Source organism: Pseudonaja textilis, chromosome 6, assembly GCF_049901715.1.
Source record: "Pseudonaja textilis isolate UNSWEBS1 chromosome 6, rPseTex1.2, whole genome shotgun sequence".
NCBI lineage: Eukaryota > Metazoa > Chordata > Lepidosauria > Squamata > Elapidae > Pseudonaja > Pseudonaja textilis.
In genome coordinates this window covers 7,111,517-7,136,136 of record NC_141995.1, presented here as the reverse complement: position 1 = coordinate 7,136,136, position 24,620 = coordinate 7,111,517, and the positions used below count along the sequence as shown (strand labels likewise).

Here is a 24,620-nt window from a genome sequence, read left to right as displayed (position 1 = left end):
AGAGGCGGTATTTGCCGGTTCTCTGAACTACTCAACATTTCCACTACCGGTTCTCCAGAACTGGTCAGAACCTGCTGAATACCACCTCTGCATAGAAGGTAAATTTTTAAGCTTAAAATGGGTGCTTTTTGAATGCTGCATGCGTGCACACATAGCACACAAAACATGCTCTCCTAGAACCAGTAACGTTTTTAAAAAAAATCCCATCACTGTCTTTATCTGCAAGGCTGTAGCCATCTTAACTTTTTGGACTCTTTTCTTATGGATATCCCTGGCCTGAAAAGCCGATACAGTCTAGGATCTCGCAGACACTGTTTGTCCCATAGCTATAGAGGAAGTCCTCCACATGACTATAATTGAGCCTGGAATTATGATTGTAAATCATTATTAAAATGGGTCGCTTATGTGACCGGACTCCATTTTACAGCATTTTCTTTTTTTGCAGCAGCAGTTGTTAAAGGAATGATGTGAATTTATTTTATGCAATGGGTGTTTTATTTATTTTTGCTGGGAAACAAGGAAGTAAAGGCTGGAAATTGGACAAAACCATCCAGCAAAAATTACGGTCATGTGACTGCGAAATAGCCATTAAGGTGAGTCCGTTTGCCACCATGAGTATGTGTGTGTGGGGGGGGCTGTTTAACTTCAAAATGAGGTCATAACTAGCTTTTGTTGTGGATCGCCGGCAGCCGGTGCAGATGGCAGCAGAATCGGACAGTGAGGAAGAATGGGGACCAGTCAGGGAGGAGTTCTGGAGAGGACTTGGATGAGGGTCCTGCTTCTGATGAGTAGCGGGTGGGTGACTGTGGGCAGGGCTTGTTGGTCCAGGAAAGGCCATCACTGATGCACAACCTTGTACTTGTGCAAAGGCCCTCTTAGCCACAACTACCACCTGGCTCCTTGAGCAGGTGTCGTGAATCCAGAAGAACCTTCAGATTACGCTATGTTTATTATAGGTGGCTTTGGGGTATGTGTGTATCAAAGAAGTGAAGTGGGTGGATATGATTTATTTATTTGATTTGATTTGTCAATCGCTTACAAAATAATAGGCATAAGTATAAACATGAATAAGAATACAGGAAATAGGTGTGATTAAATGGGGACAATAGGACAGGGACGGGAGGTACGATGGTGCACTTATGCATGCCCCCTTATCTGATTAAAGTCCTGTCCACTTTTTCTTGATACTTTTGACCTGCAAGCAACCTTGGTTCATTGATCTAAATCAATGCTTCTCAATCTTGACAGCTTGAAGATATGTGGACTTCAACTCAGGGGTGGGATTCAAATTTTTTAACAACTGGTTCTGTGGGCATGGCTTAGTTGGTGGTGCTCATGTGACTGGGTGGACGTGGCTTGGTGGTCATGTTATTGGCTGGGCGTGGCCAACTCAATATCACTCACATCGAGGCACGCATCTCCTCGCCTGGCCTCTCATGACTGTGGGGATGCTGCAACAGTCATAAGTGTGAAAAATGGTCATAAGTCCCTTTTTTCAGTGCCATTGTAACTTTAAATGGTCACTCCACACAAGCAAAGTACCAGCAAAGGAGGGGAAAAACACTCCAGAGAAGTTCCTGAGACAGGAAGTCTAGTCCAGCCAAGAATGTAATGAGGATTAATGGAGAGGCAGTTTCTGTAAGCAACACCAGAATGTTTCCTTCCTGCGTTCCTTACAGGATTAGGCCAGTAATTTCTTCTAACAACCAGTTCTTTGAACTGCTTAGAATGTTAGCAACCGGTTCTCGAGAATAGGTGCGAACTGGTAGAATCCCACCCCTCCTTCAACTGCCACAATTGGAATTGGGTTATCACACCATCCTTAGAAAGGCTCTGTTTCTTGCAGACCTCTGTCAAACATTGGTCATTCACAGGAACCCAAAAGATGCAAAATTCTTAGTAAACCACAGGAAGGTGCATTGAGCCTGCAGTGGTGGCACAAGAGATCTTGCAGTCAGAGATGAGAAGGTGTCTCGTTGTCATGTTCCTGTGTTTTGCAATCCTAGCGTAGTTGAGCCATCATTTCATACTTCCAACCTTCTTTTTCTTCCCATTTTCCTCAGGTTTAAAACAGCACCATATTGTCCTGGGTCTGGATCTTAAAATAGTTTTTTTTATTCTAAGCACGGTATTCAAGCTAACATTCAAACTACTTAGGAGCAGGAACAGGTGACAATGTTGCTATCTCAGATGGGTATCTCACTATACAGTCCCAAAACAAAGTGAATTCTTCAAAAGTTTGACCGGCTTCCCCCCTCATCCTTTAAGCACCGTAAAATAAGCTGTAGGGAGATTATGTTGGCTGGTACATCCAAGCACATCTGGCGGGCATCAGTTGGCAGAATACTTTATTTCTTCTATGAAGGAGAATATTTGTAGCTCAGGGTTGAAATGAGGGGTCCTCGGCGCTTTCTGGACTTGGTTGTTTTTTTACAGACGTTTCATTACTCAAACTAGGTAATATCATCAGTGCTAAAAGGGAATGGTGTTTGTGGAGAGGAGGAGAAGAGGAAGAGGAGGAGGAGGAGGAAGAAGAAGAGGAGGAAGAGAAGGAAGAGGAGGAGGAGGAAGAAGAGGAGGAAGAGGACGATGATGACTGTGGGGTCCTTTGGTGCTCTCTGAATTTGGTTGTTTTGTTGCAGACATTTCATTACCAAACTAGGTGATGTCATCAGTGCTAGATGGGAGTGGAATTTGTGGAGGGGGAAGAGGAGGAGGAGGAGAAGAGGAAGAAGAGGAGGAGGAGGAAGAAGAAGAGGACGAAGAAGAAGAGGAGGAAGAGGATGATGACTGTGAAGTCCTTGGTACTCTCTGAGCTTAGTTGTTTTCTTGCAGACATTTCATTACCAAACTAGGTGACATTATCAGTGCTAGGTGGGGATGGGATTTGAGAGAGGAGGAGGTGGAGGAAGATTGTGAAGTCTTTGGTGCTCTCTGAGCTTGGTTGTTTTCTTACAGATGTTTAATTACCCAAACTAGGTAACATCACCAGCTGTTGTTACCCAGCTTGAGTAATGAAATGTCTGAAGAAAACATCCAAGCCCAAAGAACACCAAGGCCCCTTCATTTTATTTCTTTGTATCTTCCAAGAAACACAGAGAATGAATGCAAGAGTCAGGATAGAAGGTCATACTATTTGATAGATGGTGTAACCCTGCCACCTGCAGGCTGAAACGAGAAGCATTTTGCAATGACACAATAGACATTTTCCTAGGACTGTATTCCAGCTTGCAAAATGTTGGACAAACATTTGAGAAATGATTCTGGACTTTATGATTTTCCCCTTGTATCACTTTATTTCAATTCCTTCTTCTTTCTGGGATAGAGATGAAAAAAAGACGGAGGGAAAAATTAACCATGGGATGATGGAGGAATAGAACATAAAATGAAAACGACTATGTGTACAGAAAAGTATTCCCGAATGTCAAAACTTACGTATTTATTTGGTATGGAATTCCTGCCCTCACTATTCTCAGGAGAATGTTATAAAGGGAGGAGAATTCAGTTCTACAAATCAGGCCTCCACGCAAATTTTGAAATGTTATCAATGGAGCATATGATTACTAATAAATCCCAACAGTTACCAGGGTTATTGGAGGCACGATGGCTCAGTGGTTAAAGACCCTGAGCTTGTCATCTGGAAAGCTGACAGTCTGGGTTCGAGACCCAAGTGCCACATTATGGGGTGAGCTCCCTTTCCTTGCCCAAACTCAGGCTCACCTAGCAGTTTGAAAGCATACAAATGTGAATAGATAAATAGATACCACTTAGGTGGGTGGTTTTCTTATAAATTGGTTTCATGTATAATTGTTTGGGTTACTTATATTTATTTATTTTTGTTACTGTATTCCCTTTCCCTTTTAGCTTAGTTTGTATTTTAATGTTTGAGGTTCAAATATGATAAAGACCTACTAAAAAAAACGATTTATTGAATCCTGAATGGGGTATAGCAGAGAATATAATGGCCAGCTGGATTCACACAATCATTAGTCTAGGCAAAAAAATGGAGGTGGGTAGTTTGGACTTCATTGCATTATGATAGCTCAGCCATTGTCTGAACCTGTTCCCATTATGGCAAGCCACATTACAGTTGAGAATACAGAATACAGACTAACAGAGTCTTGCAGTCCAGGGGTCTCCAACCATGGCAACTTTAAGCCTGGAAGACTTCAACTCCCAGAATCCCCCAGCCAGCAAAGCTGGCTGGGGAATTCTGGGAGTTGAAGTCCTCCAGGCTTAAAGTTGCCAAGGTTGGAGACCCCTGTTCTAGTCCAACCCCCTTCTCAAGCAGGTGACTGTATACCTCCTGGACAAATAGTTATTTAATCCTTTCTTAAAAACCTCCAGTGATGGAGAACCTAAACTTTGAAGGAAAGATATTCCACTCCTTAATTGTTCCCGCCGACAATAAATTTCTCCTTAATTCTAGATTAGATCTATCTAAGACGAGTTTCCACCTACTGCTTCTTGACCTGCCCTCGGTTGCCTTGGAGAAACAGGCCACAAAATGGGGGCCAAAATCACTTTGGGTGCTTTGGAAAATAAGCTTGACCCTCTCTTCTCTGTGACAGCTTCTCAGAAAGTGGAACGCTGCTATCATGTCACTCCTAGTCTTTCTCTACGTTAGACTGGCCATATCCAATTCCCGCAACTGTTCGTCGTATGGTTTAGTTTCCAGTCCCCTGATCATCTTTGTTGCTTTTATTTGCACTCTTTCTAGAATCTCAGCATCTTCTTTATAATGTGGTGAACAAAACTGGATGCGGTCTTCCAAGTGAGACCTTACGAAAGCCGTACTAAACCTTCATATGATCTCAGTACTATCCTAAGACATTAAAAATCACTTGTGTTTTCTTTAACAATATTAAGATTTTATCACGTTCGGTGTGCCCAGCTTCAGCCTTTTGCTAGTGTCTCACCTACCTGAGTATTTTTTTTTTTAAAAAAGAATGTTCTCAGGATTCGTTTTCTATGCAGTCCGCTAGGAAACAAATGGTAGCGGCTGGGTCTTTGACCTGAAAACAAGAACAACAACAAGAACACTTCGATGGATTCCTTCAATTACAGCTTTCAAATCTTTAGTGTGTATTTTGGGGGGTAAAAGATTTTGACAATTGTCCCATTCTCTACTCAATCTGGTATCATCCAGCTAAACATGACTCATCAATTGCTGTAGAAAAACAAGGTTTTATGTGATGGATATTCTCTAAGCAGAACAGGCAGGGGTGGGCTTCAAAATTTTTAGCAAAGGGTTCTCTGCCCGGTTGCTGGGTGGGCGTGGCCATGGTGGGTGTGGCCTAGTCGGCCTCCTGCACCATGGTGAGTGGTGTTTTTGCCCACCCCGGGCTCCGGAGGCTTTGTTCGAGCCTCCAGGAGGGCGAAAACGGCCTTCCTGAGCTCCGGAGGCTCTCTGGAAGCCAGAAACGGGCCCATTTCCGGCCTTCCTGAACTTCCAAGAGGCCCATTTTTCGCCCTCCCTGAATCCTGAGATTCCTGAGAGGAGATGGGGTGGGTGGGCAGGGCCAGCCAGGGGTGGGATTTGGGGGTTCTCCAAACTGCACAGAATCTTAGTTAGAGGATCTTCTGAACCCTTGTGAACCCCCAGCAGACCAGCCCTGAGAACAAGTCTTATACACACAAACACAGCTTATTCTTAGATGTTTTTCTGACTTCCCAGTCTAGTCTCCAATCCATATATTTATTTGATCTGCCAATATATCCCAATTAACTAACCCCTGTCAAATTCTGTGTAGCTTTTTCTCCGGCAATATCACACTACTAACTAGAGCATACAAAACATTTGCTAGACCAATACTTGAATACAGCTCATCAATGTGGAACCCGCATTATGTATCTGATATTAACACAGTTGAGAAAGTCCAGAAATATTTCACAAGAAGAGTTCTCCATTCCTCTACTCATTGTAGAATACCTTAATGCCACCAGACTCGAAATTCTAGACCTAGTAAACCTAGAACTACGCCGCCTTCGGTCCGATCTAAGTATAGTATATAAAATCATCCATTGCAATGTCCTACCTGTCAATGAATACTTCAGCTTCAACCATAACAACACAAGAGCAAACAATAGATACAAACTCAAGGTTAACCTCACCAAACTTGATTGCAGGAAATACGACTTCAGCGAAAGAGTGGTCAATGTCTGGAATCCTCTACCTGACTCTGTGGTTTCTTCCCCAAACCCCCAAAACTTTAACCTTAGACTGTCTACTATTGACCTCACCCCTTTCCTAAGAGGTCTGTATGGAGCGTGCATCAGCGCACCAATGTGCCTACTGTCCATGTCCTACTGGTTTCTTTTCTTATATGTATCAATTTCATGTATTCATAACTATGTTTATATTTATACCTGTTATCTTATAATCACTTGACAAATAAATGAATGAATGAATGGATGATGGTGACCTGATTCACTTACATTGTTGTGCTAAGGACAATGGTTCATTCATGGCTGATTTAATCAACCTTTTATTAACAGGGTTCACACAACTTGTGAAGCCCTAAACTGTAGTTTGAGCAACTATAATTTGAAGAATAAGAACACCAAATTAAATAAACCATATTATGGTTTAAATCAAAGGAAGGCAACCTATAATTTCAGACTGCAGAGTCCTTGTTCTTTCTCTGATTTTGTGAAGTTGTATCCAGAAGCTTAACTCCTGCAGTTGCCCACAAGGAGAATGTTTTTTTGGAATTTTAATTGCCGAGTCAGGCTTTTAGATTTTCCCAATTATTTAAGGATGGAACAAGAACCCATAGTAAGTGGCACAGTGGTTAAAATGTAGTATTGCAGGCAAATTCTACCCACAGACTGGAGTTTGATCCCGATGGGCCTCAAGGTTGACTCCGCCTTCCATCCTTCCGAGGTTGGTGAAATGAGAACCCAGATTATTGGGGGATAAAATGCAAATAATACTGACATTTTAACCCCCCCACCACTCCAAGAATGTTGTGGTGTAAACCATTATTACGAGGTAGTATCTAAAAGTCTAAACGCTATTGCTAAGTTCCCCAAACATGCAGAGCATAGAAGGCAGACCAGAAATCTGTCACTCGGTCTTGCATAACTTGAATAAGTTATGGCGAACAGTCAGGTGTGGAATTTGAGGTACGGTGGTGTTCTTTGTTTGGAAGAGCGTACCAGCTCTCATGATTTAAAACACTCTTTTGCTAAAAGGAGTGCTTGTGAACTCAGACGTCCCAAAAGTGCTTTTTCAGGAGGCAATTGGACTTCCTTGTTTTTTTTCTCCTCTTTTGAAGACAATTCACTTCTCATCTAAGAAGCTTCTTCAGCTCTGACTGGATGGTGAGGAATGGAAGGATTTATACTCCTTGCAGACAGCTGGTCGTTTGCATCCTTTTAGAGGGTCGTTGAGGCTCCTTGGAGGTTTATCTTTGTCATCAGGGTCGGTAGTGCAAATGGTTCCTGTAGTCTGCAATTTTTTCCCCATCTGGAAATCCATTCCTACTCCCAAACCATTCAAAGAGGGTTCACCCCAAATTTTCTAACTAAAAGTCTTTGATAAACTCTCTTTGAATGGTGTGGGAGTAGGAATGGATTTCCACAGGAAAAAAAAATGCAGACTACACAAACCAGGAGCACCACTCAGGTGTGAACTTCACTACTGACATGGGCTGCCTCTTGCCCACACCTTCTTATTTTCCTTGGTGACCTCAACTTACCTTTTATAAATTGGACACTAAATCTGAACCCATTCATTCAATCCTGTACAATGCCGTTACCACACTGGGACTGGATCAATTAGTTATATAACAACACCAGACTAAACAACTGCCTCGATCTCATCTTCTGCAACAGCTCAAACTCAATTTATGGCCTACAAATACAGGAACCATTTTCAAACAGTGACCATAGCATGATTGACTTTTGTCTAAATTTACATCCTCTAAAAGAAGATCATAATGATGGAGCTCCAAAATACAATTAAAAAAAAAAAGCCAATTATGAACTCTTAGCTGCCGACTTATCGTCTCTTGATTGGCACATTGTGTTCTCCGGCTGTAACACTACAGAAGAACATTATAACGCCTTCTTGCTTGAACTTGAAAGAATCATTAAACTGTATGTTCCATTAGTAACCCCCCACTAAACAAAAACAAAAACAAAACAACAGCAACAAAACCCCTGAGGACAGAGATAAACCTCCAAGTGGCCTCAACGACCCTCTAAAAGGATGCAAATGACAAGCTGTCTGCAAGGAATATAAATCCTTCCATTCTCCACCCTCCAGTCAGAGCTGAAGAAGCTTCTTAGATGAGAAGCAAAACGTCTTCAGAGGAAAAAAAAAAACAGAAAGTCCAGTTGCCTCCTGAAAAAGCACCTTTGGGACAACCATGATCTGGAGGGCTGAGAATCTCTACAGACTTGTGAACTTACCTGTATTCCACAATACGTTGGAGGTGCATTCAGATGACAGCACTTGGTCACGTAACTAATCCTTTGTTCCACCAGAGCAGAGGCCTGATTTTCAGCATCCAAAGTCCCAGGGGGAAACAGGGTTAATGCATTTGCTTTAAGCCTGCAATTTGAAACAGGAAGATGTTACTAAACCCCACTTTTTAAGGTAAGAAAACACAGGTTCCTCAGAAATACTGTAGCCAAGATCTGATTTCATATATTCAGGTGCAAGAAAATATAGTACAGGTAGACCTCAGCATAAACCACAGCTGAATCCAAAGGCTCTTTATGCTAAGTGAGACCGTTGTTAAGTGAGTTTTGCCTCATTTTAAATAGGTCACTGAATGAACTGTTGTAAGTCAGGGACTACCTATGTTTGTTTTTTCCTTCCTTCCTTCCTTCCTTCCTTCCTTCCTTCCTTCCTTCCTTCCTTCCTTCCTTCCTTCCTTCCTTCCTCCCTTCCCCCTCCCTCCCTTTCTTCCTTTTTCTTCCTCTTCCTCCTCCTTTTCCTTCCTTCCTTCTTCCTCCCTCCTTTCCTCATTTTTCCTTCCTTCTTCCTCCCTCCTTCTCCTCATTTTTCCTTCCTTCCTTCTTCTTCCCTCCCTTTCCTCATTTTCCTTCCTGCCTGCCTTCCTTCCTTCTTTCCTCTTTCTTCCTTCCTCCCCCCTCCCTCCCTCCCTTCCTTCCTTCCTTCCCCTCCCTCTCTTTCTTCCTTTTTCTTCCTCTTCCTCCTCCTTTTCCTTCCTTCCTTCTTCCTCCCTCCTTTCCTCATTTTTCCTTCCTTCTTCCTCCCTCCCTCTCCTCATTTTCCTTCCTTCCTTCTTTCCTCTTTCTTTCTTCCTTCCTCCCTTCCTCTCTTTTCCCCTCTTTTCCCTTCCCTCATACAACCTCCCTCCCTCCCTCCCTTTCTTCCTCTTTCTTCCTCTCTTCCTCCCTCTCTTTTCTTTCCTTCCTTCCTTCTTTCTCCCCTCCCTCTCTTTTTCCCTTCCCTCTCATTGCTTGTCAGAAAGTCGCAAACAGGGATGACATGGCCTCAGAGCAAAACTCACTTAACTTTTCACTTAACAACAGAAATGTTGGGCTCAATTCTGCTTGTAAGTTGAGGACTACGGTACTTTTATTCCAATCTACCCAGAGGGCATAAAACTAAGGCAGGTGGAGGCTGAGCAGTGAAACCAAGATAAAATAAGGACACTTTTACATTTTTTGGACCAAATAACCCAAATTTCTGCAATTGGCATTTTAAAGAGGAATTCTCATATCTCTACGGGGGCTTTACAACTAAGGAAGCACATTGAAATGTTCTTCTGCCCGAAAAACAAATAAGAATAAGCAAGAAAGCAATTTATAATTCCTTAAATGGAATCCCAGGGGTAAAAAAAGTGCAGAGCTGTCAATCTGCTTAATCAAACGTATCTTATCTGATTGAAAATTGAAACCATCCATTTCATTTAATTTGTTTGAGAAAATGATTATTAGTCAGATAGCCAACCTCTAAAGCAGTATAAAATACAAATTTCCATGCAAATATTGTGGAAATTTTACCTCTTGAGGAATTCCACGTGGGTATGATCTGTATATTCCCCACAAATCTCATTTCCTTTTTCAATCAAAGCATGCAATGGGGCTATTGTTTTTGAAGCCTAGAATTCAGAAAAAGTATCATTGCATTAATGAAGAATATTGCCATATCATAGAGCAGTGGTGGCGAACCTTTTTGTTGTGGCAGAGGCACCACGGGCTGGTCCTTCACTGTTTTCAGGGCGTCCCACACAGGCCAGATCTAAGCATCCTGCGGGCTGGATCCAGCCCATAGGTCTTGAGTTTGACACCCCTGCACTAGAATGATATGATCTGTATAGGTACAGACTAGGTCCAGGATGGTGAACCTATGGCATGCGTTCCAGAAGTAGCATGCAGAGCCACCTCTGCCGGCACGTGAGCCATCACCCCAGCTCTGCTCCACTGCGCAGGTGTGTGCACCCCCCACCAGCCAGCTGATTGTTGGGTATCTGCTGCGCATGCGTGGGGTGGGGCACATGTGGGAGACATGCCTGCATGTGTAAGGGGGGGGAGCACAGGGGGTGTCACGTGTACATGTGCAGGGTGTGTGTAGGAGCATGGGGGAGTATGTGCAGGGGGCGGGGAGAGCGCGCGTGTGCATTGCATTATGGGTGCAGGCACGTGTCTGCATGCACATGCACGCAAGTGCGCGCTTTCGGCATGCGACGATGAAAAGGTGAGCCAACACTGGACTAGGTGAAACCTGGCTCAATAGCAGTTACTGTGAGAAAGATCTTGGACAACTAGTGGACAACTACTTAAAGATGAGCCAGCAGTGTGCGGCAGCCGCCAAAAAAGCCAATGCAATCCTAGGTCGCATGACCTGTGAGATATAAATCTGATCTGGTCTGATTCCAGCAGTTGACATAGAGATTTCTTCGGGAAATTTCTAAGGACGCCAGAAGTGGGAACAAAATATGTCTGGCTTCCCTGAAGGTAGCATCTCACCCATGGGCACCCATCCTCTGTACGAGAAAGAGTGGCAGAACCTGGGGCAGAGTTAAAAGAGCGATCAGCCGAGAATCCTTGCATAGCCACAAGAAAACTAAGTCCAACCTCCCTTGAATTATGTTGACCTTTATTTCACTCCAATAGGTTTTGGCAATACATCAGTTTAATTGCACCCTCAGATGTGGATTTCACACCTGACTCTGCCTCTCTCATCTCTACCTACCCACCTACCTGACTGCCTGACTGCCCCCCCCACATCTGTCTGTCTGTCTATTTTTCTCCCTCTCCCTCTCCCAATCCCTCTCTCTCTATCCTGTCTATCTCTCCCTCTCCCTCTATCTTTATTTCTATTTCTATCTCTCTCCCTCTCTTGCTCCCCCTCTTCCTTTCCCTATATCTCTATCTCTATCTCTATCCCTCTATCTCTATCCCTCTCTCTCTATCATGTCTCTCTCTATCATCTCTCTCTCTCTCTCTCTCCATCTTCCTATACCTCTTTCTCTCTCTCTCTTTCCCTCCCTCCCGCTTTGTCTCTACATCTACATCAGCAGGAGACGAGTATCAGAACCAGGGGGTGGAGTTAAAAGTGGGGTCAGCCTAGAATCTTTACCTAGCCCTAAGAAACTACAGTCTTCCTCAAATTCCCTTGACCTTCACCTAACTCCAAGCAGGGGGTGCTGACCATTAGTTGAGAAGATTCCCATGGATAGGCTGTTTAGCAAATACATCCGTTTATTTCAGACCATCTGAGAAGATTCTGAGTTTTTACCTTCTCTGTGAAACACGCTTTGGGATCTGGTAGGCCACAGCAATCGGTGGCGGCAGCTTGGTTGGCAGAATACAAGGTAATGAGAAGAGCCTCGGGAGCACGGGTGTATATCTGGGCCACGTCATAAATATTACTGCCAAAGGGGGGAAAAAAAATATGGCAGACAAATGGAACTTTGGTGTCCATTGCAGCCTTGAGCACCACAGCTTCAACAATGACACATACCTCTCAGTAGTGGGATCCTACCTTAGTTGCTACCGGTTCAGTGGGTGATCGTGCGCATGCGGACCTAACGCGCACGCAACCCTAACAAGCCAATCAGCTGAGAGGATGAAGAAATGAAAACCTAGGAGTGACCATCCCAGACCTCCCATGCACAAGCCTCCTGCCACGCCCTGCACTTACCTGCATCCAAAACGGGCCACGTGGGGACCCCTGGGAGGGGAGGAGAGGGGTGGGCAGGGCCAGCCAGGACTGGGATTTGGGGGGGGTGTTCTTTGAACTGCACAGAATCCTAACTACACGCTCTCCTGAATCCCTGAGAACCCCCAGCAGCCCCCACTGAAAATAACCCCGGGAATACTGACAAATATTGATCACTCTGGATAACGTTGCCTTTGCAAGATCAAAGAGATGTAGTGATGAGTTTGGAGACCCAGTTTGGTCTTAATCCTGGCCAATTCAAAAATGCCAAAAAGGCGTTAAGAGTTGTTAACCTAATCCTACGTAGCTTTTTCTCTGGTAATATCACACTACTAACGAGAGCATACAAAACATTTGCTAGGCCAATACTTGAATACAGCTCATCAGTCTGGAACCCACATTACGTATCTGATATTAACACAGCTGAGAAAGTCCAGAAATATTTCACAAGAAGAGTTCTCCACTACTCTACTTCTTGCAGAATACCTTATGCCACCAGACTTGAAATTCTAGACCTAGAAAACCTTGAATTACGCTGCCTTCGGTCTGATCTAAATATATTATATGAAATCATACATTGCAATGTACTACCTGCAAATGAATACTTCAGCTTCAACCGTAACAACACAAGAGCAAACAATAGATACAAACTCAAGGTTAACCGCACCAAACTTGATTGCAGTAAATACTACTTCAGCAACAGAGTGGTCAATGTCTGGAATACTCTACCTGACTCTGCGGTTTCTTCCCCAAACCCCAAAAACTTTAACCTTAGACTGTCTACTATTGACCTCACCCCTTTCCTAAGAGGTCTGTAAGGGGCCTGCATAAGCACACCAACGTGCCTACCATCCCTGTCCTATTGTTTCTTTTATTTCTCTTATATGTATCCATGTATTCATAACTATGTTTTTACTTATACCTATTATCTTGTAAGTAATTGACAAAAATAAATAAATAAATAAAAATAAATAAATAAATTCCTGAGTGACCCTAGCCCAGATACTCTTCCTTCACTCCAACATACTTCACCCAACTGATGTTGGAGAAAGAAGTGAAGAAGAACTATGTATGTTTTCCTCAGCTCCAGAAGGGAAGACGGTGTATAAATCTAAAGAAATAAATACACTTCTGGGTTCTAGAGCAAGTGACCTTCTTTTTCACAGCCCCATGAAGCGGTTGGAAAGTACTGCATGCAAATCCTGCCCCTAGAGAAGGAGAAAAATGGTGCCAACCCCCCCCTTACCGATATATGTCTACTTCGCCATCTTTTCTGCAAACGCCTTCGTCAACTGAACTGGGAGCCTGAGGGCCTCGGGAAGGCCTATCCCACGGGAGCAAGTAAATGCACAAGTATTTTTCCACGTCATCTTTAGATCTGCAACAACTTTGGAGTCTTTCGTTCCCACTGCAGGCAGTATTGCAGATGTGGGCAATGTGAAGTTTGAGCTGGAAGACAGGAGAACATTGTCGTTTGCAATACAACCAACACAATTGGACTGACAGCATTTGACTGAAGGGATCATGACTCAACCATCAACTGTTTCCTTTTGGTTTGTTTTTATAATAAAAATATAGGTTGCCCTTGACTTACGACCATAATAGAGTCCAAAATTTCTGTTGGGAAGTGAGAAGATCAAGGTCTTCTGTATAGGTAGTCGTAGACATATAGCGATTTTTTTTTAGTGACTGAGGTTATAACAGCACCGAAAAAACAGCTTATGATTGTTTTTTTACACTTATGTATGACCATTATGTAAAAGGTGCTTTTTCAGGAGGCAACTGGACTTTCTTGTTTTTTTCTTTCGAAGATGTTTCGCTTCTCATCCAAGAAGCTTCTTCAGTTCTGACATGATAATAGGGAATGGAAGTATTTATAGTCCTTGCAGACAGCTGGTCATTTGCAAAGGATTCCTGTAGTCTGCATTTTTTTCCAATCTGGAAATCCATTCCTACTCCCACCTTTATAAAGTTCCTTTATTAGCTCTGCCCGCAACGACCTGGTTACCTTCTGGCTGGAGAAAAACTCTCCCAGGAACAGCCGTTGGCTGCAGAGACTCAAATCCAAAACGTGGTCAACAAAAACTGTAACTATAAGTCCAATCAAGGCAAAATGAGGTAATTAGTTTGGCAGGGCAGGAACAAGAATTCCAGATGTGAAGGCATGGCAGTAACATGGTTGGGAAGACACCAGAAACACAGACAAACAAAGTCAACGCAAGATTAACCCACTTTTGCTCCCAGCGGCTGCTGCACTCAGCATGCATTTCTTTTAAACTCTCTTCCCAGCTGTGGCTAATGAAGGGAATCAGGGCCCTTTCCTCCCCCGTAAGCCATGCAACCCACGTTGCTCCCTTCTCCATTCCTCTCTGCATGTCCTAGGATCAAGAGGGGGTGGGCCTGGGTCTTCCTCTGAACTCCCTCTCCTTTGTTCTACCTCTTCCCTGCTCTGCCCAGCCGGACTTTGCCCTTCCCCAGTTTCCTCCACAGCCAACGGAGCCTCACTCCCACTCTCTGTCAGCTGTTTGTCTTCCTCTTTAGATTCAGACTCTGACAGGGGCATGACACCAAGTCAACAGGGAAGCCAGGTTCACTAATAACCCATGTTTCTAACATATCAACTGCGGTGCTTCATTTAAGAACTCTGGCAACAAGGTTATAAAATGGGGGAAAAAACTCACTTTACAGCTATATCTCTTAACCATGGAAACTTTGGCCTGAGTTGTGGTCGTATGTCAAGGACTGTTGATAGCTTAGGGCATAGCAAGTGAACCACACAGGTTGACCAGGCCTTGATCATTATAAGTTAGAACTTAGAGCAGATCTGATATTATAACATCTTCAGATATGGTTAGAGGATTCTTCTGCCCCCATAATTAATCTTACTCTTCACCACTGCCCCGCTGGAAGTTAAGTCCAGAAAAAGCTGCATCAACTAGTTCTACAATTTGTAGAAATAAGATCTACTTTTCCTGATCACTCACCTCATTCTGGAAACAACGTTCTTCCAAACTAGTACAGCATTTGGAAAGAATTTCCGATGCTTCTCCAGCGAGGGCTATGGCATTGTCAAAGGACAGGCTTGGAGTTTGCTGGGTGAATTTTATTAAGTAGCTAGAGCATTAGGGAAGGGAAGAAAAAATGAGAATTTAGCTAGCAAGTTGAATTAGCACCTCAAAAAGGTCTGGCTTTCCTTTTGATGTGGTAGAACAGAGGTGTCCAACCTTGGCAACTTTAAGACTTGTAGGCTTCAATTCCCAGAATTCCCCAATGCTGCCTGGGGAATTCTGGGAATTGAAGTCCCCAGTTGCCAAGGTTGGACATCTCTGCAGTAGAATGTAGAGGTAGTTATTTGTAGCTCTCTTCACTGTTGTGGCTGCTGAATTGATATGACATTTAGACTGTTAGGCAACGAATTGGAAGTCAATACTGAGAAAGGAAAAGCAAGTAATTCTTGAATTCTAACAGACCTTTGAGCATAGCTGAGAATTTAATCTGCTAAAATGGAACTGGGCTTGGTTAGTCTAGGGAAGAGAAGGACCAGGGGAGACAGGATAGCAGTCTTCCAATATTTGAGGGGCTGCCACAGAGAGGAGGAAGGGGTCAAACTATTTTCCAAAGCACTTGAAGGCCAGCAAGGAATAAGGAATGGAAAGTGACCAAGGAGAGATTTAACCTGGAAATAAGGAAGAATTTCCTGAAAGTGAGAACAATCGACTAATGGAAAAGAAGTTGCCTTCAGAAGTTGTGGGAGCTTCATCACTTGAGACTTTCAAGAAGAGATTGGACTGCCATTTGTCAGAAATGGTGTACGGTCTCCTGCTTGGGCTGGGGGTTGGACTAGATGACCTACAAGGCCCCTTCCAACTCTGTTAATCTGTAAATCTATAAAAAAAAAAATAATAATTCTGACCTGGCATAGATATACGAGACCAAAGGATTTCCACTCTACCTGACTTTCGTTTTATTTTTCCCAAGCAAGGCGTCGAGAGCGCAGGCTTTGTTTGATACATGGGCAAATGCCTGGACAGGCTTGTGTCGTAACCTCTGCAGAAGAAAAGGAATCGAAAAACGATCAGGCAGAGATCACACATGTACTTGATACATGCAATCGCTTCCCTCCAAATCAATAGAGCGTCAGCTAACCTGGTAGGCCAACAGTACATTTTTACTCCGTTTAAAGAAAAACGGGATTTTGATCTGAGATCCCTGATTTAAGGCACAGAGCTGAGGGGCCATTAGCAGACTTTCTTAAAACATTCTCTAAATCTTAGAAACAAATGCATTCAGTGGATAGGATAAAAAATCCCTTTTTATGACCCTGTAATTCCTTCATTCGAGATAGAGTTGGGGTGACCGGATGGAGCTGAACATTTATTGGCTGGATTCTCTTTCTTCCACATGGAGTTTGCAGCAGATATACTGTATATTGTTTGCATCCAGAGAGAGAAACATCTGCTGCTATTTAGGATTGAACTCTCAACTTTCCAAGTGGGAGGTGAATATCCTGCTTAAATTTATCATCTCTCTCTCTCTCTTTCTTTTAAGTATATCTATCATTTATCTATCATTATCTATAATCTCTAATATATGTATGTATCAGAGGTGGTATTCAGCAGCTTCGGACCAGTTCTGGAGAACCGTTAGCGGAAAGTTTGAGTGGTTCAGAGAACCAGCAAGTACCACCTCTGACTGGCTCCGCCCCCATCTATCCTCTGCTTCCTGAGTCCCAGCTGATCGGCTGGATCTTCTTTTGTTGCCCTGCACGGGACAACAGAGCTGGAAAGCAGGTTAGTGGGATGGGGAGGGAATGGGGATTTTGCAATTAACCTTCCCCTGCCACTCCCACCAAGCCATGTCATGCCCACCAAGCCACACCCACAGAACCGGTAGTGAAAATTTTTGAATCTCACCACTGGTATGCATGCATCTATCTATCTATCTATCTATCTATCTATCTATCTATCTATCTATCTATCTATCATCTATCTATCTATTTATCCAGCTATCCAGCTATCTATCCAGCTATCTATATCTATCATTTATCATTACCTATAATCTCTCTCATCTCGTCTGTCTATCTATCTATCTATCTATCTATCTATCTATCTATCTATCTATCTATCTTCTATCATCTATCTCTATTTATCTATTTATTTATCTATTTATCTATCTCTCTATCATCTATCTCTATTTAAAAATATGCTATTGTTTGGGTCACCTTTGATCAGCTTGACACTTTTGGCCAAGTGATCACCTGAACATGCATAGAAAAATCATTTGGCAGGACGGAGATCTAACCATAGGTTTTCGAATGCAATGGGAGGCCGGAATGGAGATGAAATGATTACAGTTTATGGGGCAGCTGATAAGAGCAGGGGGAAGAATGCACCAACCTCTTTCAAGAAGCAGATGTTACTTTGTATGCTGGCACAGCAGGTTCTAATGATGGATAAATAATTTATTGTAGAGTTCAGCAAGATTGGCAGAGGAGCGTAGCTGTAGTCACTGGAATAGTCAACCAAAAACCTAGAAGACAGGCCATAAAAAAAGAAGATAAAGGAGTAGCATGGAAGACTAAATAAAGATAAATACAGGTAGTCCTTGACTTATGACAACAATTGAGCCTAAGACTATTTGCTAAGTGAGCTTTGCTCCATTTCACAATCTTTCTTGCCACTGTTGTTCAATGAATTGCTGCAGTTGTTAAGTTAGCAACCTGGTTGTAAAGCAAATCTGGCCCCAGGGACACTTCTATTTATCATTCCATTTCCAGGCAGATGTCATGCCCCTGTCAGAGTCTGAATCTGAGGAGGAAGCCAGACAGCTGACAGGGGGTGGGAGTGTAGCTCTGTTGTCTGTGGAGGAGGTTGGGGAAGGGCAAAGTCCGGCTGGGCAGAGCAGGGAAGAGATAGAACAAAGGAGAGGGAATTCAGAGGAAGACTCAGGCCAACCGACTCTTCATCCTAGGGCATGCAGGGAGGAACGGAGAAGAGAGCAGTGTGGGTTGCATGGCTTACAGGGGAGGAAAGGGCCCTGATTCCCTTCATTAGCCACAGCTGGGAAGACAGTTTATAAGAGAGGCAGGCTGCGTGTGGCAGGCTGCTGGGAGCAAACGTGACTTTATCTTGTATTGTTGTGGCTTATCTGTGTTCCTGGCATCTTCCCAACTGTGTAAATTTTGAAGTCTGAAATTCTTGTTCCTGCCCTGCCAAACTAATTACTTCAGTTTGGCTTGTTTGGACTTTAAGTTACAGTTTGTGTTGCTCATATTTTGGACTTAATTTTCTGCAGTCAAAGGCTGTTCCTGGGAGATTTTTTCTCCAGCCGGAAGGTAACGTGGACATTGGGGTCGAAGTTGGATATAATAAAGGGACTCTTGTTGCTTATCTGACTGTGTTGCCTTTGTGCCATGCCCCGGGTCTTCACAGCAGACTGAAAAAGTAATGTCAGAAGAATAGAAGGCTCAAAATTCTTAGTTTGGATAACCTGGAACTGCATCGCTTGCGGTAGGCATGGCATACAAAATTGTATGTAGTAATGTTTTACCTGTAAATGACTTTTTTCCTGTTTTAATTGCAGTAATACGCGCGCAAACAACTGTCTTAAACTCAACGTAAACTGTTCTAAACTTGATTGTAAAAAATACAGATTTTTGTAACAGAATTGTCAGAATCTGGAATGCTCTGCCTGATTCAGTTGTCTCCGCTACAAATTTCCACAGTTTTAGTCACAAATTGACTTTTGTGGACCTCCCTTCATATTTAAGAGGTCCCTAAAGGGGGCGTGCATGTGCACTTATGTGCCTATCATCCCTGTCATTTTATTTTTATATTATTCGTGTTTTCGTTTGACAAATTATAAAATAAATAAATAAATAAAATAATTTGGGGTCCCAATTCAAGCCGGGATTGCATAAGAACAAATAGAAATGTGTAGGAAGTTAGCACCCACCCTTCTAGAGAATGAAAAATTTGGGGGGAATATTAAAAAAATGGTATAGAATATTTCCCCTGAAGTAGAAATGGGGGAAAATCTTAAGGAAGGTAGAGACCACACCAGCCTCCCTGCCCCAAACAGAAACTGAGGAGGCCAGCTTTTAGAAATGAAGATTTGGTAATCCATTCAGAAAGACTGGGTCAGAGAGAAACTCCAGAGAAGCAACAAGCCAAAGTTGATAAGATTAGCTCAGGCAAACACCTAGGATTTGCTTTTCCCCCTTTGCCTATAGAGCCAGCCATGAACCCTACATGACCCCATAGGAATCCAGAAGATATAAAACCCACCCATTCTCAACTCCATTTGGTCAGCTGTCCCCAAACTGGACACTGTGTATGTCTTGGTTCTGTTCACTGAAGAACAGAATCTTTCTTTTCAATCAGCCTCCATTTTATTCCTGGCTTGGAATTGAACCTAGATTTTTTCTTCCAACAAATGAAATCCTCACAGCCGTGAAGAAAGGAGAATTATATATTCCCAAAAGCAAAGAGTTTTGCCTTTAGGGGCAGCTGCAGAGAAAATGGGTACCGAGACACTGTTTATAGGGAAGGTTGTCTTGGGTGTGGAAGTGTGTATGCGCTGATTTTAGAGTGAAACTTGAGAGGTATGAGTGTGTATATGTGCTGATCCTGGAAATGGGGCTGATTAAATCAAGCAATGTGGATTGAGTCTCTTCATTTGAACGGTGAGTGTTATAATTATGTTTACAGTGTGTTAACTGAGGTTTGTGTGTTTGCTTCAGTGTGTGTTTACAATCTGAAATAAGTGTTTAGTGTTTTTTTTTAATGTTTGCTATGAGTTTTAAGGAATTTGGAGACTGTTAAATCAATAACATTTTTGGAGACCTGAATTACTCAACATGTGATTCCCTAAACAATATTTCCAACACAGTTTATAAATTTATACATTCTTCTCACAGAAAGAATGGGGATAGTCAAGCTTCAGATATTCAGATACCACCTAATGAGAAGGAAGGACTCCCTGGAGAAGAGTCGAATGCTGGGAACAATTGAGGGCAATAGAAGAAGAAGGGGATGGCAGAGAAGGAGGTGGCTGGACGGAGTCACTGAAGCAGTCGGCGTGAGCTTCAATGGACTCCGGAGGATGGTAGAGGACAGGAAGGCCTGGAGGAACATTGTCCATGGGGTCTCAATGGGTCGGACACAGAGGTGGTATTTAGCAGGTTCTGACCAGTTCTGAAGAACCGGTAGTGGAAATTTTGAGTAGTTCGGAGAATTGGCAAATACCACCTCTGACTGGCCCCGCCCACATCTATTTGCTACTTCCCGAGTCCCAGCTGATTGGCTGGGTCTCCTTTGGTTGTCCTTCACAGGAGAACGGAGCTGGAAAGCAGGTTAGTGGGGTGGGGAGGGAATGGAGATTTTGTAGTAACATTCCCCTGGTGTGGGGATGGAATGGAGATTTTACATTATCTTTCCCCTGCCACACCCACCAAGCCCTGCCCACGGAACCGGTAATAATTTTTTTTTTTTTAATCCCATCACTGGTCGGACACGACTTTGCAACTAACAACACCAACACTTTCAGATTAAACTTCCTTGGCCTGGGACTAATTTGCAACATGTGCAGAAGTTGTCTGGAGAGTCTCAGTCATTTAGTTCATGGTTGTCCCCAAAGTGCTTTTTCAAAAGGCAACTGCACTTCCTTTGTTTTTCCTTGAAGATATTTCACTTCTCATCCAAGAAGCTTCTTCAGTTCTGACTGAATGGTGAAGAATGGAAGCTGTCCTTACGGACATAGAGAAACCTCCAAGTGGCCTCGACGACTCTCAGAAAGAGTACTAAGGATGAGATGACTGCAAGGAGTATAAATCCTTCCATTCTCCACCATTCAGCCAGAACCGAAGAAGCTTCTTGGATGAGAAGCGATACCTCCTCAAGGAAAAGCAAAGAAAGTCCAGTTGCCTCTTGAAAAAGCGGAAATTCATCACTGAAGATGGTCGGCACTTTCTGCATCTCACCTCTCTTCAAATCCCCGAGGGTCCTTCTTGAGGGCGTCACATATTTCCTCATTGGATGGCTCCACATAGGTCGGGAACTCCTTAGGAGGGTGTTTCAAGGCTGCCAGGCACAGCTTTCGATCCAGGCCGTGTTGAGTGCAGCATCCAGCTATCCCTGGGTGTCTTGGGAAAGGAGCATCTGGGCGGCAGGATTTTTCAGAGAAAGCAGTAGACTTTGGTGGAGTGGGATGTGCACGTGTGAGGGTTGGTGGGAAAGTAAGACACGGAAGAGAGGGGACACAGAGAGAAAGAGTTGCGTGTTATTTTTTCAGCTTTGGAAGCCATATTAGACATATTATAAACAGCACTTTTGAGAGGATGTCTGTCTCAAGAGTTATTTGTTGGAGGGGAGGTTTTCTAGGACGCTGACAATATTACTCTCATCCAATTTCGAGGCTTCCTTGGTGCTCTTTGAACTCGGTTCTTTTCTTGCAGATGTTTCATGACCCAAGGAGGTAGCATCATCAATGCTAGAAGGGAGTGAAGTTTGCATGTATATGAACAGAGGGCAAACCCCACTCCTGTGTAGCATTAATGATATTACCTAATTTGGGTAATGAAATGTCTATAAGAAAACCACCAAGCTGAGAGAGCACCAAGGACCACACAGTCCTCCTCCTCCTCCTCCTCCTCCTCCTCCTCTATAAACCTCATTCCTTTTTATGATGACGTTATCCAGTTCAGGGCATGAAATTCTGCAAGAAAACAACATTAACGCTGAGAGAGAAACAAGGACCACTCATTTCAACCCTGAGCTACAGATTTTCTTCTTTAGTCCCTCAACTTTCTCTGGAGAGGAATAAGAGAAGGCCAATTCCACTCTCGATCAGCAAAGTTTCATTTAATTCCCCATCACTTTTTCCACTGAATCCAGCGAGCTATCTTAAGGAAGATTACAAACTAGCCTGAAGTTGTAAATGCTCCAACACTGGAGGTTTTAAGAAGAGATTGGATAACCATTTGTCTAAAATGGCATAGGGTTTCATGCCTAGGCAGGGGGTTGGACTAGAAGACCTCCAAGGTCCCTTTCAACTCTACTATTCTATTCTATTCTATTCCATTCCATTCTATTCCTTTCCATTCTATACATGTTCTTTTCTATTGGTCCTTGTTATTCAAACGCCTCTGGTCTGAGGAAGACTGGATCTGCTTTTTGCGTGGGTGTTGAAATTTACCTCGTTTTCATAGCAGTCTGGATCAGCTCCTGCACCACAACATTTTTTGGCCAAGTCTAGCATGTCGTTGACGAGACTGATGATTTGCTCAAAGGTGGCATTGGAATACTTCCGGCTGTTTATGATGATTGATCTGCAAAAGCCAAGTTAAAAAGAAAAGCGACTTGACACCTGATTTTAAAGATCTGCTTGTTGCAGCTGTGGGGGGCCAGAGCTGGGCTGTCTTGGAGACAGAGGTGGGATTCAGCAGGTTCTGACCAGTTCTGGAGAACCGGTAGCGGAAATTTTGAGTAGTTCAGAGAACTGGCAAATCCCACCTCTGACTGGCCCCGCCAACCCCATCTCTTCTCCGCCTCCTGAGTCCCAGCTGATTGGCTGGGTCTTCTTTGGTTGCCCTGCACAGGAGAATGGAGCTGGAAAGCAGGTTAGTGGGGTGAGGAGGGAATGGGGATTTTGCAGTAACTTTCCCCTGCCATGCCCACCAAGCCATGCCCACTTCACCAAGCCACACTCACAGAACTGGTAGTAAAAAATTTTTGAATCCCACCACTGACCAGAATATAAATTGACAGCAAATAACACTCCTTTCTGGCACTGAGGATGTTAACTAGTTGGGTAATGAAACATCTGCAAGAAAACCACCAAGCTCAGAGAGCACCAAGGACCCCTCCCCTTCAGGGGTTGACCTTTAACCATGGTGGGATGCTGCTGATTCGGACCATTTTTTTTGAACCGCTGGCTCCGATGATCAGCCAGCTCTGCTCACCCACCCTTGTCCTATCCTGACCTATATTTCCGTGTTTTTCAGCTCAGATGATTTGCGCAGCAGAACGGATTGCTGCGCCTCAGCTGTTTTATTCACCAGTGCTGACATAGAAACAGTGGTAGGATTCAAATTTTTTTACTACCGGTTCTGTGGGCGCGGCTTGGTGGGTGTGGCAGGGGAAGGATACTGCAAAATCTCCATTCCCTTCCCACCCCACTAACCTGCTTTCCAGTTCCATTCTCCCGTGCAGGGCAACCAAAAGAGACCCAGTCGATCAGCTGGGACTCAATGGGAGGCAGGGAAGAGATGGGGTTGGCGGGGCCAGTCAGAGGCGGTATTTGCTGGTTCTCTGAACTACTCAAAATTTCCGCTACCGGTTCTCCAGAACTGGTCAGAACCTGCTGAATACCACCTCTGCACAGAAAGTAAGTTTTTAAGCTTAAAATGGGTGCTTTTTGAATGCTGCATACAAAGCACACAAAACATGCTCTTCTAGAACCAGTAGTAATTTTGTTTTTAATCCCACCACTGTCTTTAACTGCAAGGCTGTAGCCATCTTAACTTTTTGGACTCTTTTCTTATGGGTATCCCTGCCCTGAAAAGCCAATGCAGTCTAGGATCTCGCAGACACTGTTTGTCCCATAGCTATAGAGGAAGTCTATAGTTGAGCCTGGAATTATGATTGTAAATCATTATTAAAATGGGTCGCTTATGTGACCGGACTCCATTTTACAGCATTTTCTTTCTTTTTTCTTTTTGCAGCAGTTGTTAAAGGAATGATGTGAATTTATTTTATGCAATGGGTATTTTATTTATTTTTGCTGGGAAACAAGGAAATTGGGCAAAACAATCCATCAAAAATTATGGTCATGTGACTGCGAAATAGCCATTAAGGTGAACCCGTTTGCCACCATGATATGAGTATGTGTATGTGGGAGGGGGCTGTTGTAACTTCAGAATGAGGTCATAACTAGCTTTTGTTGTGATTCACCGGCAGCCGGTGCAGATGGCAGCGGAATCGGACAGTGAGGAAGAATGGGGACCAGTCAGGGAGGAGTTCTGGAGACGACTTGGATGAGGGACCTGCGTCTGATGCAGGGATGGGGCCAGGACCATTTGGGAGTGGGGTGCTGCCTCTGGAGCCTTCGGAGTCTGGCAGCAGCGAAGCAGAAGACCCCGGGGAGCCTGTGCCCAGTGTGCATGTGCGCATAGCTCCTAGAAGGCGACAGCAGCTGAAACAGAAGGGACAACTCGGGAGTAAGGCTGGGAGGTGATTGCCCCTCCCTTAAAGGATAAAAGTCAGACCTCAGTGACGAACTCTTTGCAGGAAGCAAAGTAGTTTGATAGATTCCGAGTCCTCCTTGAAGCTCTGTGTACTCTGGTCAGTTTTTTTCTGGTACTTCGGTTGGTTTCTGTTATAATTAATTGGATACTTCTGTTTTTGGCAGCATTCCACAGCACTGAAAGGTATGTGCTTATCTTGGGGAACTGTTTAAGATCAGTTCTGACTGGGAA

General features: G+C 43.6%; 1 protein-coding gene across 2 annotated transcripts in view; it reads right to left on the bottom strand.

Annotated features, from left to right (window-relative positions):
• Positions 1–2,091: 2,091 nt before the first annotated feature.
• GC (GC vitamin D binding protein) overlaps positions 2,092–24,620 on the bottom strand; it is a 44,653-nt gene continuing 22,124 nt past the window's right edge. Inside the window, exons 3-13 of one of the 2 annotated variants that reach the window (XM_087935757.1) lie at positions 22,340–22,472; positions 21,126–21,337; positions 17,542–17,674; positions 16,098–16,192; positions 15,130–15,259; positions 13,392–13,594; positions 11,723–11,855; positions 9,985–10,082; positions 8,419–8,560; positions 4,920–5,015; positions 2,092–3,309 (exon numbers count right to left, since the gene is read on the bottom strand). In XM_087935757.1, coding sequence (XP_087791883.1) covers positions 4,956–5,015; positions 8,419–8,560; positions 9,985–10,082; positions 11,723–11,855; positions 13,392–13,594; positions 15,130–15,259; positions 16,098–16,192; positions 17,542–17,674; positions 21,126–21,337; positions 22,340–22,472 — 1,339 coding nt within the window. In that variant the 3' untranslated portion in view covers positions 2,092–3,309; positions 4,920–4,955. Of the gene's footprint in view, positions 3,317–4,919; positions 5,016–8,418; positions 8,561–9,984; positions 10,083–11,722; positions 11,856–13,391; positions 13,595–15,129; positions 15,260–16,097; positions 16,193–17,541; positions 17,675–21,125; positions 21,338–22,339; positions 22,473–24,620 lie in introns of both variants that reach the window. The other variant, XM_087935756.1, reaches the window with a different exon arrangement.